This window comes from Vanessa cardui, chromosome 29 (genome assembly GCF_905220365.1).
Source record: "Vanessa cardui chromosome 29, ilVanCard2.1, whole genome shotgun sequence".
In the NCBI taxonomy this organism is placed as follows: domain Eukaryota; kingdom Metazoa; phylum Arthropoda; class Insecta; order Lepidoptera; family Nymphalidae; genus Vanessa; species Vanessa cardui.
In genome coordinates, this window is record NC_061151.1 from 4,631,218 (window position 1) to 4,648,441 (window position 17,224).

Below are 17,224 nucleotides of genomic sequence, written 5' to 3' on the forward strand. Positions count from 1 at the left end.
CCCGTCTGGGTAGGTACCACTCACTCATCAGTTATTCTACCGCCAAATAACAGTACTCAGTATTGTTGTGTTCCGATTTGAAGGGTGAGACAGAACTACAGGCACAAGGGACAAAACATCTTAGTTCCCAAGGTTGGTGGCGCATTGACGATGTAAGGAACAGTTAATATATCTTACAGCGTCATTGTCTATGGGTGATGGTGACCACTTACCATCAGGTGGCCCATATGCTCGTCCAACATATACCATAAAAAAAATTACATAAGATATGAAAGCCAAACAAACAAAATCACGATGGCATTTATATATTAGTATTATAATATTACAGTTACGAATCATGTGTTTAAGTGTGTGCCCAAAAAAATGCACAATTGTCACACACTTAGATCCAATGGGTGGGTCAAATTGAAAAATTGGAGAAAGCTCAGAAAAATGTATAGTACGACACAACTTAGATGTCGCATCGGCAAAATTCGTAAAACGATCACATCCGAATTGAGTACGCTATCCCAAATTATCAATATTTATTTCTCACGCGAATATGATCTTTGCACAAACGTAATAACTTGACTTGTAATATCATATGACCTAATATATTCGTCAATTTGACACGTCACTGACGCGAGAATCTATAGCGACGAATAGCGTCGAATGGCGCGATAGGGAGCTATTTCTATTGGTTGTGTAAATCGACAGTAATCGGTTTTATTTTCATTCCATTGCATTTTCCGATGCTACATCTAATTTGTGTCGTACTATACGTACTAATTTTTATAAGAAGAGGTTCGTCACCTTAAGATCTATTTTCGTGTGCTCAGTGCGAGCGATAATCTGCTTTACCGATCGAGAATGACATATTGCGTCGCAATGATTCGATTTTTAGATACAAAAGGTACTAAGAGCTTAAGACTCGATAAAGGAATGAAATTGAAAACTGACGAAGGTTTCCTTACTCTGACTGTACATGTTCTTTAAAATATTATCTATATTCCGACCCGGTAGTACTATTTTAAATAGTGGTAAGGTTTTATGAAAGCCCTTCTAACCAGATATAACCTACACACATGCTATTAACAGCAATAAAATCCATCTATCATCCATCATCATACATCAAAAAAAACGAGTAACTACTGAGTTTCTTGCCAGTTCTTCTCGGTAGAATCTACTTTCCGAACCGGTGGTAGCTTCACTTAATTGTTAAATGACGATTCAAAAGTGCTTGTAAAAGCTCACTTGAATATAGTTTATTTTGATTTTGATTTTTGACCTAGTCTTGGAACCGGTCCATATTGTGGCAACTACAAAGGTATTAGTACATATCTTATTGGCCAATATTGGTTGTGCATTGCCAATTGCCATTGAAAACCAGCATGAATTGCTGAATGGTATACCTATTTGGTACACGTCACGTATATTGTAGTTGTTCTTTTTCTTTATTTTTTTTTTTTTGTATCGTTACTTTTTTTTAATCGTTCATTTTATTTCTTTTTTTGTGTAAATGATAATTTATTAGTACTTAAGTAATTTTTTTTATTATTATTTTTACTTTTTATTTTGTACCAATTGTCATCTTGTCCCAAATAAAAGTGTTCTTTCTTTCTTTCAATGTAAGAAATGGTCATAATATTGGCGCCAATGCTTATGATGATATCATGATAATCACTTACGATGTGGTGGCCAGTATACCCTGACCCATTTAATTATGTTTTGAATTAAAACTTACTGATATTAAGACTAATAGTTGGTCCGGTGGAGTTCGCCCTTTGATGGTGATGTTCACGGACGGACGGCGACGCTGAAATTGAAGATTAATATAAAATATTAGATGAAAATATATAGTTGAGAGTCGAGATGGCCCAGTGGTTAGAACGCGTGCATCTTAACCGATGATTGCGGGTTCAAACCAAGGCAAGCACCGCTGATTCATGTGCTTAATTTGTCTTTATAAGTCATCTCGTGCTCAGCGGTGAAGGAAAACATCGTGAGGAAACCTGCATGTGATAAATTTCATAGAAATTCTGCCACATGTGTATTCCACCAACCCGCATTGGAACAGCGTGGTGGAATATGTTACAAGCCATCTCCTCAAAGGGAGAGGAGGCCTTTAGCCCAGCAGTGGGAATTTACAGGCTGTTGTTGTTGTTGTTTGTTGTTATATGTACCACAGAGACATCTAGCGATAAATTTTGATAAAGATCGTATTTAATATATGTTCATACTGATTTATATTTAAAAGATAAAAATCTATTTCCTTTTTTAAAATATTTCTTTTTTTTTTAATGATTTTAAGGTCGTCAATGTTAGGTAAAAAAGGGCCCAAGTCCATCACAGACGGAAGGATTCATAAGGAAGGTTTAGGTATATAATTAATAAGGTTATTGTGTAAATAAGTTGAAATAGAACGACAATTGTTAAACATGTCGGAAAAGGCAAAAAAAAGCTTACAGTATATATATAGTCCACTCGTGTGAAGCCGGGACGGTCCGAAACAACAACAGCCTGTAAATTCCCACTGCTGGGCTAAACGGGTCCTCTCCCTTTGAGGAGAAGGTTTGGAACATATTCCACCACGCTGTTCCATTGCGAGTTGGTGGAATACACATGTGGCAGAATTTCTATGAAATTTGTCACATGCAGGTTTCCTCACGACGTTTTCCTTCACCGCTGAGCACGAGATGAATTATAAAGACAAATTTAGCACGTGAATCAGCGGTGCTTGCCTGGGTTTGAACCCGCAATCATCGGTTAAGATGCACGCGTTCTAACCACTGGGCCATCTCGACTGGGACGGACCGCTAGTATGATATGAATTATAGATAAAAGGATCTAATCCACTAAGGACATTAATTAACTTATTTTACCTAGTGGTGATCCAGGCGTGGCCGGGGTACCGCCCAATGAAGACACACGATGTGGGGTATGGCCTAAATTAAAAGAAATATTAATAACATTTATTATACAAAGTTAAAAGTCTTGTTCTGATGACAGGAGGGATGACAATTTAATAGGCGAAGTTGTCATTGAAAATTTTAGATTAGTAAAGTTCGTTTAAGTATAGTACGACATATTTTAGATGTTGCATCGGCAAAATTCGTAAAACCGATCACATCCGAATTAACTAAAGTAACAACCTGTAAATTTCCCACTGCTGGGATAAGGCCTCCTCTACCATTGAGGAGAGGGTTTGGAACATATTCCACCACGCTGTTCCAATGCAGGTTGGTGGAATACACATGTGGCAGAATTTCAATGAAATTAGACACATGCAGGTTTCCTCACGATGTTTTCCTTCACCGCCCAGCATGAGACGAATTAATTAATTATATATAGTGGTGCTTGGCTTGGTTTGAACCCGCAATCATAGGTTAAGATGCACGCCTTCTAACCATTTGGCCATCTCAGCTCCGAATTAAGTACGCTATCCCAATTATCAATATTTATTTCTTATGTGAATATGATCTTTACACAAACGTAATAACTTGTAATATCATATGACCTAATATATTCGTCGATTTGACACGTCACTGACGCGAGAATCTATGGCGACGAATAGCGTCGAATGGCGCGATAGGGAGCTATTTCTATTGATTGTGTAAACCGGCAGTAATCGGTTTTATAGAATTTACCGATGCTACATCTAAGTTGTGTCGTACTATATGTATTACAAACAGGTAATGTTAAATAATATGTGAATGTAGTTTGTAACTTAAGATTTGTATATCTTTATTACTCCTGATATTGAAATTAGCATAGCATTGTTGATTGTATATATTAGCGGTAGTATAAGTTAAAATTTCAGTTAGTCATTCAGACATGTATGTTCTAAGAAAAATAATATGTTTCAATAGTTTTCTTTTCTTTATGCTATAGGTTGGCGGACGAGCATATGGGCCACCTGATGGTAAGTGGTCACCACCACCATAGACAATGGCGCTGTAAGAAATATTAACTATTCCTTACATCGCTAATGCGCCACCATAATTGGGAACTAAGATGTTATGTCCCTTGTGCCTGTAGTTACACTGGCTCACTCACCCTTCAGACCGGAACACAACAATACTAAGTACTGTCTTTAGGCGGTAGAATATCTGATTAATGGGTGGTACCTACCCAGACGGGCTTAAACAAAGCCCTACCACCAAGTAAGTTATGTTTCATGTATGTTTGTCACATACATTACTCTGATCCCAATGTAAGTAGCTAGAGCTCTTGTGTTATGGAAAATCAGAAGTAACGACAGTACCACGAACACTCAGACCCAAGACAACATAGAAATGAAGTTTTTCTACATCGATCCGGCCGGGAATCGAACCCGGGACCTCGGAGTGGAGTAACCATGAAAACCGGTGTCCAAACAAGAGGTGTTTATTAATTATAATACTAATATTTAAATTAAATATTAATCATAGATGTATGGTACTGACCAGGAGGGCTGGCTGACAACTGGGGGGAACTTCGCCCCTCACTGCGGCGCCCCGACGCGGACCTGCTACGACCAAACCTGCTCTCATTGCGCACGTTTTAATATCACTACTTGTATGTATGTTGACTTATGGAAAGTCACAGGTTCGATTCGATTCCATAATATCATCAGTAATAGATATATTTTAAAACAAATATTTTGTGTAGTGTAATGGAGGGCTTCTTTCATAAGTTATTTGGCTAAAGTGTATTGTAGTTGTCTTAAATTTTCGCGATTACACATTGAAATAAAACTAGTTATAACGGATTTGACTCTGATAGACTCTGTCTGTTCTGACCACGAACGCTGTAAAGTGCTCGAAACGTCGGGATGCCAAAAATAATTAATATACGCGATTCAAATCCGTTATAAATAGTTTTATTTCAATGTATTGTAGTTTGCGATAGCTGCAAATTTTTTTTTTATATTATTTACTTAAGGTTTGAGGTTAGGATCTTGAGTTAACTGATATTTTCAAATTTTCCAAGTGTGTATCAAAGTTAAATGAAATTGAAATTAACATTGATGATATTTTTACCTGAACTGTGATCGTCTCGGAGTAATCGGGGACCCCTCGCTTATTTGACCGAAATGCGCAGACTGACCGTTTACCTGAAAATACATAAAAAAAATTCGAGAAACATTGTATTCACAGTATCTTATTATTTTTATTTAAGGACAATTTTGAGGGGCTCATTTGGCGGGACGTAGGCACTGAGGGGAGGAGGGGCTTATAGCTATTCAACCTAGAACCCCCCCCCCCTGTATTATGCCATCGATATACGAATATTCAGTCGAGATGGCCCAGTGGTTAGAACGATTGAATGACTGATTCATGTGCTTAACTTGTCTTTATAATTCATCTCGTACTCGGAGAAGGAAAACATCGCGAGGAAACCTGCATGTGACAAATTTCATAGAAATTCTACCACACGTGTATTCCACTGGACTGTTTCATGACCGTGGTGGAATGTGTTGCAAACCTTCTCCTCCAAGGTAGAGGAGGCCTTTAGCCCAGCGGTGGGTATTTACAGGCTGTTGTTGTTTGCCCTGGCCGCAAATGGCTAGTGTGTTAGAGTCGTACCCGGCATGTGTCGAGGCGCTTGCGTGGCGGGTCGTGCGGCGCGGCGGGCGCGGCGGGGCGCGGCTCGTCGTCCCGCGCGGGACGGCGCCTCTTGCGCTCCAGTAACAGGAAGTATATCACCTTCTCCGTATTGTGACTGCGGAACGCACACGAATAACTTATATATATATTTAGAACCAGAAGTAGGAAGTAGGCTAAAACAATCATCAATCATCATCAACAATCTTTAATTTACAATAACAATCAATCTACCACAAAAGAAAAACATTTAGTATTTTGTCTTAAATTTTTACATTTAAATAAAACTAATTATAACGGATGAATCGCGTATATTAATTATTTTTAAACATCCCGACGTTTCGAGCACTTTGCAGTGTTCGTGGTCACGGGTAGACTGACCCGTCTATATACGCGATTCATCCGTTAAAACATTTAGTATACAACACAAATAACCATCAATAATCACATTACACCGTAATAATTATATTCGCGATCTCAATGTGATAACCACGAATCTCCCGCCCTTTTTTTTTTTAAGGGAAGTTGTGAGACTTGACGCAAATGTTGCTTGTTTATTCCGACAATATATGTATTACATTTCAACGGGATGAGGAGTAAAGATAACCTTAAGTGAATAAATATATCTCAATTTATAATAGACGACTCCTCGACTGAAACGCTTGTAGACAATATAATTTACAAGTTCCATTACACCTTTGTCAATATTAAAGTGGCATTTTTCAATAATCCAAACTGTGACAAAGAAGTTCACCTTATTATACTAAATTAACATTGAAAAATATGCATATCATACAATAGGGCAGATTTAAGCAACGGATGTAAGATACACAAACTCAAATGACTTTATTCAATATAGAAGTATTACACTTTCTTATTGATGGTCAATTGAAACAGTACCATCGGTTCGGAAACGAAAATGCCCTGACCTGAAAACCGGCGAAAAAAACTCAGCTAGTTTTTTGTCCCATATATTATATAAACAATTTAATATGAAATGAAATAGACATTTAATATGAATTGATCATAAACTCATTAATTGTATGATAACCTGTTACTCACAAGGGTTCATTAATGTTTGTTTAAATTTGGCAACAGAGGCATTTTGAACGCTTTCTGGGATCCTGTTGTAAAACCGTATACATTGCCCCACAAAGGAGTTACTGGTTTCATTAAGCATTTCAAATATAATATAAAGTGATACAAACGAAATATGAGAAAAAATACCAATCAATTCTTGAAAATAATAACTTAGTATCTATGGATTTCTAAACCAAGTTTCAATCTACTTTTTATTAAAAATAAGTGTCATTAATGTTACTTATAACAAAAAACAACTTACTGTGGACTTAGAAGATCCTGTATTAGTTTATCTCTGTGTTTAAAACAGCCGAGACTGCATATTGCCTGCAATACGTCAGGGTCGATCGCTTCTGCCGATGGTAGTACTCTAGTCTGAACGACCTCCATCATTGGAAGCTCCTGTTCTAACTCCCCTCGACCACCAGCTGTCACCCATGGATGACGGGTTATGTCCGCTAACTGAAATTAATATATTTTTTTTATACTAACTGTACATTTAATACAAATAATAAGTGTTACATATGTTGATAGATATATGTAACACTAATTATGAGCAAAAGTAACTAGCACCTCTTCTGATGTTTTTTCTATATATTGTTTAATACAAAAACTGTTCAATTGATCATCCTTGAAAAGAATCAGCGAGAGAATCAAACAAATATTTATAAAAAATTAAACTTACAGTCATTCTCTTTTCAGGATTCACTTCTATCATTCCCCTGAGTAACTGCTGGCAATCGGGAGGCACAAAATGCGGCACATGGAAGACACCTCGCTTCACCTAGAATGTTATATTTAAATACACTGATCAATCCTGTCCTATTGCATGTTGCTTCTATGCGCGACATCCGCACCAATGAAGTTTTTTAATTATATATTTAAACTAAGTAATAGTACATGGCTACTTTCAGCAATAACTCGATGTTATAGTAACTTTCAGTGATGCATAATTAATAACTGTATAGTACATAACAAACATCAAATAAATTCTTAAATAACAAAAAAAAAAATATTTTTTAAAGCTCAAATTGTTTTGAAGTTGTTTTGATATGTTTGAAAAGATATTTGATGTGATAATCGGATACGAAAACCTTATACAATTATTAATACTGCTTTTGTTGTCCACCGATAATACGGCTTGTTAATTTTTCTGTATTATTATTTTGTGAATTGTTTATTAGGGCAATGCATTTCGATGTCGTATGTAGTAATTACAAGAGGTATTTCTGAATAAGTGAAGCATTTAAAATAATTAATTATTAACAATTAATTACCTTTTCGAGTAGTTGTCGTAAATTATCATCATCAAATGGTAAGGCGCCCACCAAGAGAGCGTAAAGAATAACACCACAGGACCACACATCAGCACGCCTTCCATCATATTTTTCTCCCTGAATAATAAATTGATATATAATTTTAAATTCAAGTTCTAACTTCTAACTAATGAATGTCCAATAAACAAACACTCGTTCGTTGTTTGTTTACAAATATGAAATAAAATACACTACACAGATTAAAAAGAACAATTTAATAACGTTTCGTTTTCTGTGAGGTCAAGTTATGGAAAGATAATTATTCTTATGTATTTAAATAAAAAAAGTACACATAAATAAGTAATACTTTACTTCATAAATTTGCGCAAAAATAGTTGAGAAAATTAAAGACAATTTTAAATAAATAATTTTATTGAAAATTGTCTGAAAAGAAACGTGGTTAGAGAAGGTTTTGCTGAAGTAATTAATTATACTTACTTATGAAAATAAAACATAGAAACACATTTTTTTATATGATGATATGATTAGAAAAACTTTAAACAAAACATTATATTATATACAAATATTTCTATATATTGAGTGGATCGACCAGTCAGAAATTATTATCAAAAGTGTTAGAACAGGCAACATTATACAAAAGTCATAAAGTATGACATTTAACACATTATTTATATTATCCGACTAAATTAAAATGAGTCACACGGTGACAACCGTTAAAGTCAGAGCGCAATGGCTATATACTTTTAAGGCGGAACAAAAGAAGATAGCTAGATCAAAATATGCAGTGAATAGAACGGTGAATATTTAATTGATTCGGTTATTAGTTTTCAACACGAACGACCGTTGCTTTGATTTTGTACAACCGTTGAAATATCAATTCGATTAATCTTCGTTGTGAAGTGATAATTTAGTAAATTTAGTGAAAATGAAATCTGCAAAATCGAAACCGAGACTAAACGATATGAGAACTCCGGCTAGAAGTAAACAAAATTTGAATCAGGGTGAGAGAGATCCTGTTCAAGTATTCTGCCGATTACGACCTATGCAACGAGATAGTGATAGCTCTTGTATAAAAATTATATCTCCTACCACGGTGTTGATGTCCCCGCCATCGACAGCAATAAGTTACAGAAATGAAGGCAACAAAACTATGAAGTATACTTTCAAAGAAGTCTTCCCGCCAGAAGCGAATCAACAAGAAGTGTTCGACAAAGTAGCGTTACCTTTAGTTGAAGGTTTGATTAAAGGTAAAAATGGTTTATTATTTACGTACGGCGTCACGGGCAGTGGGAAGACATTCACGATGACGGGCGAACCTTTAAACTGTGGTATTCTACCTAGATGTCTAAATATTATATTTAAAACTATCAACGAGCTTCAAGCCCATAAATATGTTTTTAGGCCTGATAAAATGAACATGTTTGACATTCAATCTGAAGCCGAAGCCATGTTGGAAAGGCAGCAGGAGTTACATAAATTCAAAAGCGGCAGAAAAAACAATTCGAATCCCGACTTAGCTATGTCTGACACAGATATAACAAAAATATTTGGTGTAAATGAAGATAACCAGTATGCTGTATTTGTTACATATGTTGAAATATATAACAACAGTGTTTTTGATCTCTTGGAGGATGGGCCAGCGATAACTAAGAATTTACCGGTGAAAATAATTAGAGAGGATGCAGCACATAACATGTATGTACATGGAGTAACAGAAATAGAAATTAAATCTGCCGAGGAAGCATTCGATGCATTCTATTTAGGTTTGAAACGGAAACGTATGGCTCACACAACTCTAAACGCAGAATCGAGTAGAAGCCATTCTGTTTTCACAATCAGATTGGTGCAGGCACCCGTAGATGAGATGGGCGAGGCTGTGATACAAAATAAGAAGTTCCTATCTATTAGTCAGCTTAGTCTTGTTGATTTAGCTGGAAGTGAACGTACCAACCGAACTAAAAATACAGGGCAAAGATTACGAGAAGCGGGTAATATTAATAAATCTCTAATGACATTAAGAACTTGCTTGGAAGCTTTACGAGAGAACCAGATTAATGGTACAAACAACATGGTGCCATATCGAGAATCGAAAATTACTCATCTATTCAAAAACTTCTTCGAAGGTGAGGGTCAAGTTAGAATGGTCGTTTGTGCTAATCCAAGGGCTGAAGATTATGATGAGACTCTCCAGGTTATGAGGTTCGCTGAAATGGCAGCAGAAGTTGAGGTTGCAAAACCACAAATCACTGATGTTGCAGCAACAATTGGCTTAATGTCTGGTCGTAGAAAAGCTAATAGGCTATTTAACACAGCTAGAGACAACATTATTAGGCCTGAAGCTAAGGATTTGGAACTCGACTTAGGCCTTGTTTACAGCCTTGGCCCTGACTTCCCTAGTCTAGAATTAAATAGCTCTCAGGCATCCCATATCATCAAAGAACTAATGGCTCATTTGGAAATGAGGATATCTCGTAGAGAGACTCTTAAACGAAGCAAAGCTATTAAAGATGAAAGACTGAGATCAGCTTTGTTGGAATTAGAAAAAGAATCCTTGGAAGTTAGGAGTGAAAATGCTTCCTTGCGCGGCCAATTGGCTTCAGCGGAGCGCCGTGTTCGTGCTCTAGAGGAAAGGTTAACTGCTACGGAAAATGCATCAGTTGCCCATCAGAGAAAACTGGCTGAAATGACTGAGTATACCACGTCCCTTAAACGAGGATTGCAGGAAAAGGAATTACTGCTCAGTCAAAACAAATTAGATAAAGAGAAGCAGAAGAAAATATTGGAACGTAAGTATCATCATAAAATAGCTGCTGAACATGAGAAAGCGAAAGAATTCAATTCCGAGAAGGAACGTTTACGCTATGCAATTGAAGAAAAAGAAAATCGCTTAAGAATCATAGCTGAGGCATTGAACGGGGACCGAGGAGATAACATTGAGATGCCAAAAATGACTGGAGATATGGCTGCCCAGACCAGCGTTAGAGATTTTACACCCGGGTCTACACCAAGAGCTCTGCCAGCGCATTTATTGACGCCATTTAGCTCTGTACCGCAGACAAGGGATACTCGTGAGACTCCGACGTCATCCCGCCGAGGCGTTGCCATCGCTAACCCTCGTCATAGACGCTCGCTCTCCGCTGATGGTAAGGGTTGGGTCGAACATGCCCCAAATAAAATAGTTCCAATGGGCACAGTTCTGAAACCAAATATAACCAACAGCAAGTTCGTTAATAAGCTAACCAATGTAAAAGACATAGCAAATTCAAAGTCATCAAAGTATTGCCTAATTTCCCAAGAACAAGACACAGACGGTGAATTAGAGACGAAATTGTACAAGGGGGACATCGTACCGACTTGCGGTGGGGGAGCTCAAGTGATATTCAATGATGTGGAGATGTTGAAACAGTTTTCGCCGACGAAAGATCGTGAATCGTCTAGAAGAACATCTGGGACGTGTGCTAGGCATTCGGCAAAAAGGCGGGAAACAGGCTGCTCCCCACCTCAGACCCCTTCAAACACCAGTAAAAAACAGAGAGTTGATGACGATTAATTTGATGTGCAGTCGAAATTGAATTAACTTTCGACAAAATTATTTTGATTCAACGACGGAAGTGTAATGTATACGCTTCCTGCTCAGCTTGTTCACATCAATTTAAATTCGTTTATAGCTCTCGACGATTTGGGATTAACTTGAAGAGTTGTAGTGATAATAATTTAAGCTATGACATTATTGATACTTAGAATTTATACCTCATATATTATGTTTTAGTTTAGTTGATAATTTTTCTTTATTTTTTTAAATAGTGAATAATGGCACAGGTGGAAGCCATAAAATGAAATTAATTCAATTAGTATAAATAAAATTTATTGTTTTATTCTCAAATTGCTCAAATCGTCAAATTATAATTGGTTGTCAATTCTTGATTTCCTAGAACAAAAATGCTTTGGTTTTTTTATCATTAGATAAATTGTCTGTGATTTTATAATATAAATAGTAAATGTAAAAAACAACAACAATTTATAAAAGTACTTAAAATGAAAACCTCAAATCGAATGTAAACAAAAAACACGCCATTTTGTTTTCTATTTTTTTTTTTAAATAATATTTTTATATGTATCTGGGAACAGTCTACTGAAAGGTTAAAAAACAATGTTCATAATAATTGTTAACGAATGTTTCTTTAGTTAAATATTATTTCTTGGTGTGTGTTTTATTTCAACTTACATGTAGAATAGAATTGTGTGGATATCTATTATATAAGATAGTCAAATATAGTTTATTTCTCTCTGACTCTTAGTGATTTCTTCATATAAATATTTGACATTTTATTTTTTGTCCTTTTCGTTTCTCTTAGTAGAAACGATAGAATCTCGAGTACAAATTTATACAATAATTTAGATATATTTTTAATATATTACTATGTCCTTATATCTTTAATATAAAAGTACTTAATTAGTTTTTCTTTTCCTTGTATATTTTAAGGTTATTGTTAGCAGCAAGTTTTTTTCGTAATGTTGTATATTGTAACATTTACTGTAATTTTTTTGGAAGTGTATTAAATACCTTTCTCTATTATTCATTAGTGTTTTATTATTTTTAATGCTGATACTAAGTAAGTATATTACAGATATTTTTTATTTGCAATATTACATTTAAACTTCTAAAATTGTCAATGTTTCTTTATTATATTTTCCATGTATTATACACAAAAATCTTCCCATGAACCCAGCGTCCGAGAGATGTAAGGTAAGAGGTAAGTCTTTTTTTATACTATGTAACAAATACAATTTCATGAATTAAATAAATGCATATGTTATAATTTCGATTTTATGCACTTAATTACAGATTTAGATTTTTTCATTTATTATTTAACTGAATAATGTGTAGGCTTCACTGTAAAAATTGCCTAATAAAAATATCAAATTTATTGTAGTAGACTAAACTTATTCTCGATCATATTCAAGTAAGCTTTAAAATTACTTTTAAATCGTCATTTACCAACTATATTAAGTGAAGCTAGCACCGGTTCGGAAAGTAGATTTTACCGAGAAGAACCGGCAAGAAACTCAATAGTTATCTACTCTTTTTCAACATTTAAAAATACAGTCATGTTAGTTAAATACAATTAAATATGTATGTAATATATCCTGCATGGAAGTCAACAAGTATTCATTCAATGCTTGTTATCGTGTGTATAATCTTGTATTGAATAATATGCCTTCTTTATCAATTTAAGTTTGTATGTATGAAGTATAATTCGCTACTGAATAGCGCTGAATCTTCTAAAGCGTTCATCTGATCGCCATGATTAAAAAAAAAAAAAACGCAGCACAAAGTTGCCAGCTTGTGCTATTTATTTATATATATTTTAAAACATATACGTAATTACCCTTATAACTTCAGGACAGGCGTAATGTGGACTACCACAGGAGGTTTCCAGCAAGGAGCCAGCAGGTTGTAAGGATGCCATTCCGAAATCGGCTATTTTTATATTGTTTCGTTCGTCTAGTAATAAGTTCTCCGGTTTGAGATCGCGATGGCTGAAATCAAAATTTTACGATGAAATTACAAGTATTTTATATAAAAATGTCAACTTTAATATATAGGGTTGTTTATGGAGTAATTCCTTTCAAATTTATCTTCAATGTTAATTGTAAACGAGTTGATTTGAGGTGTTAAAGTCACTAGTTCCATTCTAAGGTGTAAAGCTAAAAAGGAGAGTTAACAGAGTTCTGGGTGTACAGTATAAAACCAAGTAATTTTATTCAAAAAATATAATACATTTATTTTTATGTACCTAAGTTATTTATAATAAGGATTGCACAATTTTATAATAATTAATTTCTCTATTGTTAATTATTTTTCAATACTATATTGCTGATTTTTTTAAGGTGACTTGTAATTAGTTTGGTTGTAGTTAGTAGATATCATGCCCTATCTTTACCCTGAAATATTTGAAAACCCTCGCGGAACAAGAAAAAAAAACAGTCACGTTGAGTACAAAACAATTGTGAACTTATATAATTATATATGAAATAAGGATGTTCAAGTTTGAGTCGTCGACTAAAAAAAAAGATTTGATTAAACATATTATTAAAACAGAATATTTCTTACCATATCGAATGACTGTGACAAAAATCTAATGCGGATATAATTTGACGGAAGAATCGCCGCGCTTCTTTGGGCGTGAGCCTGCCTTTCTTCACTAAATAATCGAACAGTTCCCCGCCGCTGACGTGCTCCAACACGAGGTATCTGGAGATAAAATATACTTCTAACCTCTTGTGGAATTGACATGTGCAGAATGAACTTGGGTTCTTTTTATTATGATGCGATTTTAAAAGCAATTTTAAATTCAAATGTTGCAATTAATTCTACATTGAATTCAGACAGAACAGTTAACACGTTTGGAATGTGGATTATATCCAGAGTCGGATTACGAAGTCTGAAGGCCCTGAGGCAACGAGAGAGGCCTCTAATTGTTATAGTATATATTATTTAAATTGAAAAAATAAATAAAAAACAGTGTGGGCCACGTCTTCCAAGGAGACAACAAGCTTAAAGTCCAGTGAAATTATGCCGATGTTCAGTAAATATAAAAAGCCAAAATGTATAAAAGCAAAATGTAAAAAAGGCATTCACGGCAACTATGAGCCCGTGGTTATTGTAAATTAAAATAAAGAATACTATTACTTATAAGCAGGGTTGCCGATGCCGATTCACCTAATTCCCAAAAATGTTAGCGAAATTCCCCAAATTGGGGGAAAGAAAAAAATCATGTTTTTTCATTTCCTAACAATAAAATCCAATTTTCGAGGTAAATTTTGTTAAATCAGACTAGTCATGGTTACTAACGACCTTTTTCGTTGAATCAAACTATAGTCTTTATTAATGTCTGTATATTGGTATATTGTGTACTATGCTAACTAATAATCAACTACAATTCAATTTTTGTACTAACTAAAAGACGGATAAACAATCAATTACTGATCGTTTTGGTATAAAACGCATAAGTATAAATTCCCCTCATTTTCCCCACATGTGACAATCTCCACAATAATCCCCAATCGACTTACGATTCCCCGCAATTTGGGGAATTCCCCACACATTGGCAACCCTGCTTATAAGGTATAGTGAAAAATAATAATTACATTAACTTGTATGCTATTAAATAGTTGAATACGTAGTTATATGCTATATTAATTATTACTTGTCCCGATGGGATTATTTTCTGTTGTAGAAATGTATTTTATATAGATTTGGATTACTTTGGACCTTTAGCCTTTAGCCGAGACTATTCGGTATGAAAATCATCAAAAGTCTTCTAAAAATTCGACGACCTCCGTGGTCGAGTGGTGTGTATACCGGTTTTCATGCGTACGCCACTCTGAGGTCCCGGGTTCGATTACCGGCCGAGTCGATGTAGAAGGTTTATTAGTTTTCTATGTCGTCTTAGGTCTGGGTGTTGGTGGTACCTTCGTTACTTCTGTTTTTCCATAACACAAGTGCTTTAGCTACTTACATTGGGATCAAAGTAATGTATGTGATGTTGTCCAATATTTATTTATTTATTTTATTTAAAAGTGGACTACTTTTTCTCGTACGAAATATACATATAGCCAACAATTTATCTTGCTTTATCTTTATCTTGTTTATTTTTTTTATGAAAATAATACATTGTTATTATTTTAATTCTGTCTATTTTAAATGATGGCTTTATATTATTGCTTAAAATAAAATGCTCTGTATGTGTGTATGTCACTGACACTCCTACACAGCTGGATCGATTTTGTTGTGTACGTTCGATATTTTTTAACAAAATTAATAATTTCACTCATGCGTAGTCAGGATAAGCATAAACATACTAGCTAGTATGTTTATGTTCATTTTTTGACAACATTTATATTTCAATACAAAGTTAAATAAACGTAAGATTATTATTATTTTTTATTAAGCCTTATTTGTATTCGACCACAATGAACTCCAGTAATTAATAAAAATCGACTTAAGCCACCCAGAATCTGTAGATTCAGAATCAGTAATCCAAGTTTGGGTTTTAATTAATTTTTATTGAAGGCAAAGTTTTATTTGATATTTTCAATATTATTTTAATCAATATATTTTACAGAATAAAGACTTATATACAGGGTCATATATGTCTTCACTAGAGCTGTAAGTTACTCCCTGTTATATCAGTTATCAGCCATTGAAAGTCCCGTCATAATCGGTCCAGCCTTTCCAGAGATTAGCCGGAACAAACAGACAGACAGACCGACAACAATTGTAAAAAATGTTATTTATATATATAAAGAGACAATCTTATTTTATTATATGTATAGATAAGAGATTCTATATAAAAGATTTATTCTCGATGGCCGATATTTTTTCAATAAGGAATCCTCTGGGAGTTGAAAAATAATAGGACGTAGTCAAGTAAATTGCTTCCTATATCTTAAGAAAATATCTTGAAGTTATTATTAGGTTAGTTTATAAGATATAATATATGAACAGCTCGTGTAACTGAACAAGCTTAGCGCCAAAATGAAAATTTGAGAGAAACACTAAAATATGAAGTCAATTTAAATTTATTTAATATTGGTGTTTTTAGCAAGCCTTCCAATATTTCAGCAGTTAAAATATATGAATTTGTTAGTAATAGGCTATTTGACTGGTTTAATCCATTTTATATTATTTAGTAGAGCTTAAGGAACCCAGTAAAAAATGTTTTTTTTTTATTTCTAGTACATATTTGCCGAAAAATATCATATTAAAAATTCCATATTTAAATAACTCGCGAAAACGCTACTTGGACAATATGGCGCAGCAAAGTGGTCGGTGACGTCACTTAGCTGTATTTTAATCTGTGGTACATATAGTAGAAAAGCAAGGTTTACAAGAAAGTGACTTCATCATAAGCCCGGCCAATCAGTGACACGTCTTCACGTTGTCACGTGACAAACGTTTGAAAAAATGCATTTTTATTTATTGTTTTTTGTATAAATTAAGTATTATTTTCAACTTTCGTTAGTAAATAACCATTTTAAACTCATAATATACAGTGATTACAATAAGTCACAATTTATTTTTCGCATTGTCAAATAGCCTCATAATTATTTAGTCTTACTCATTTTAGATTGAATCTAGCGTGTAATAATGGGTGCCGACATATATACTGCCTATAAAACCACTTAAAATATGAGAATAAAAAATAAAATTGTAATCTGTTGAAAGTTCTCAAGATTTGTGGCGTATTAGTAAATTAAAGGCGAATAATATTCACAGTACTAATATCTAATGGCATT

General features: G+C 34.4%; 2 protein-coding genes across 2 annotated transcripts in view; one reads left to right on the plus strand and one right to left on the minus strand.

Moving 5' to 3' along the window:
• Positions 1-17,224, minus strand: part of LOC124541986 (serine/threonine-protein kinase BRSK2) — a 64,349-nt gene that overhangs the window by 11,900 nt on the left and 35,225 nt on the right. Inside the window, exons 5-14 of the mRNA XM_047119931.1 lie at positions 14,037-14,177; positions 13,312-13,462; positions 7,922-8,038; positions 7,330-7,428; positions 6,907-7,106; positions 5,547-5,682; positions 5,001-5,074; positions 4,425-4,486; positions 2,862-2,924; positions 1,724-1,795 (exon numbers count right to left, since the gene is read on the minus strand). Of these exons, the coding sequence (XP_046975887.1) occupies positions 1,724-1,795; positions 2,862-2,924; positions 4,425-4,486; positions 5,001-5,074; positions 5,547-5,682; positions 6,907-7,106; positions 7,330-7,428; positions 7,922-8,038; positions 13,312-13,462; positions 14,037-14,177 (1,115 nt within the window). The remainder of the gene's footprint in view (positions 1-1,723; positions 1,796-2,861; positions 2,925-4,424; positions 4,487-5,000; positions 5,075-5,546; positions 5,683-6,906; positions 7,107-7,329; positions 7,429-7,921; positions 8,039-13,311; positions 13,463-14,036; positions 14,178-17,224) is intronic.
• LOC124541985 (kinesin-like protein KIF23) lies at positions 8,751-12,026 on the plus strand. The gene has a single exon (XM_047119930.1). The coding sequence runs from the start codon at positions 8,847-8,849 to the stop codon at positions 11,469-11,471; it is 2,625 nt and encodes an 874-aa protein (XP_046975886.1). The 5' UTR covers positions 8,751-8,846; the 3' UTR covers positions 11,472-12,026.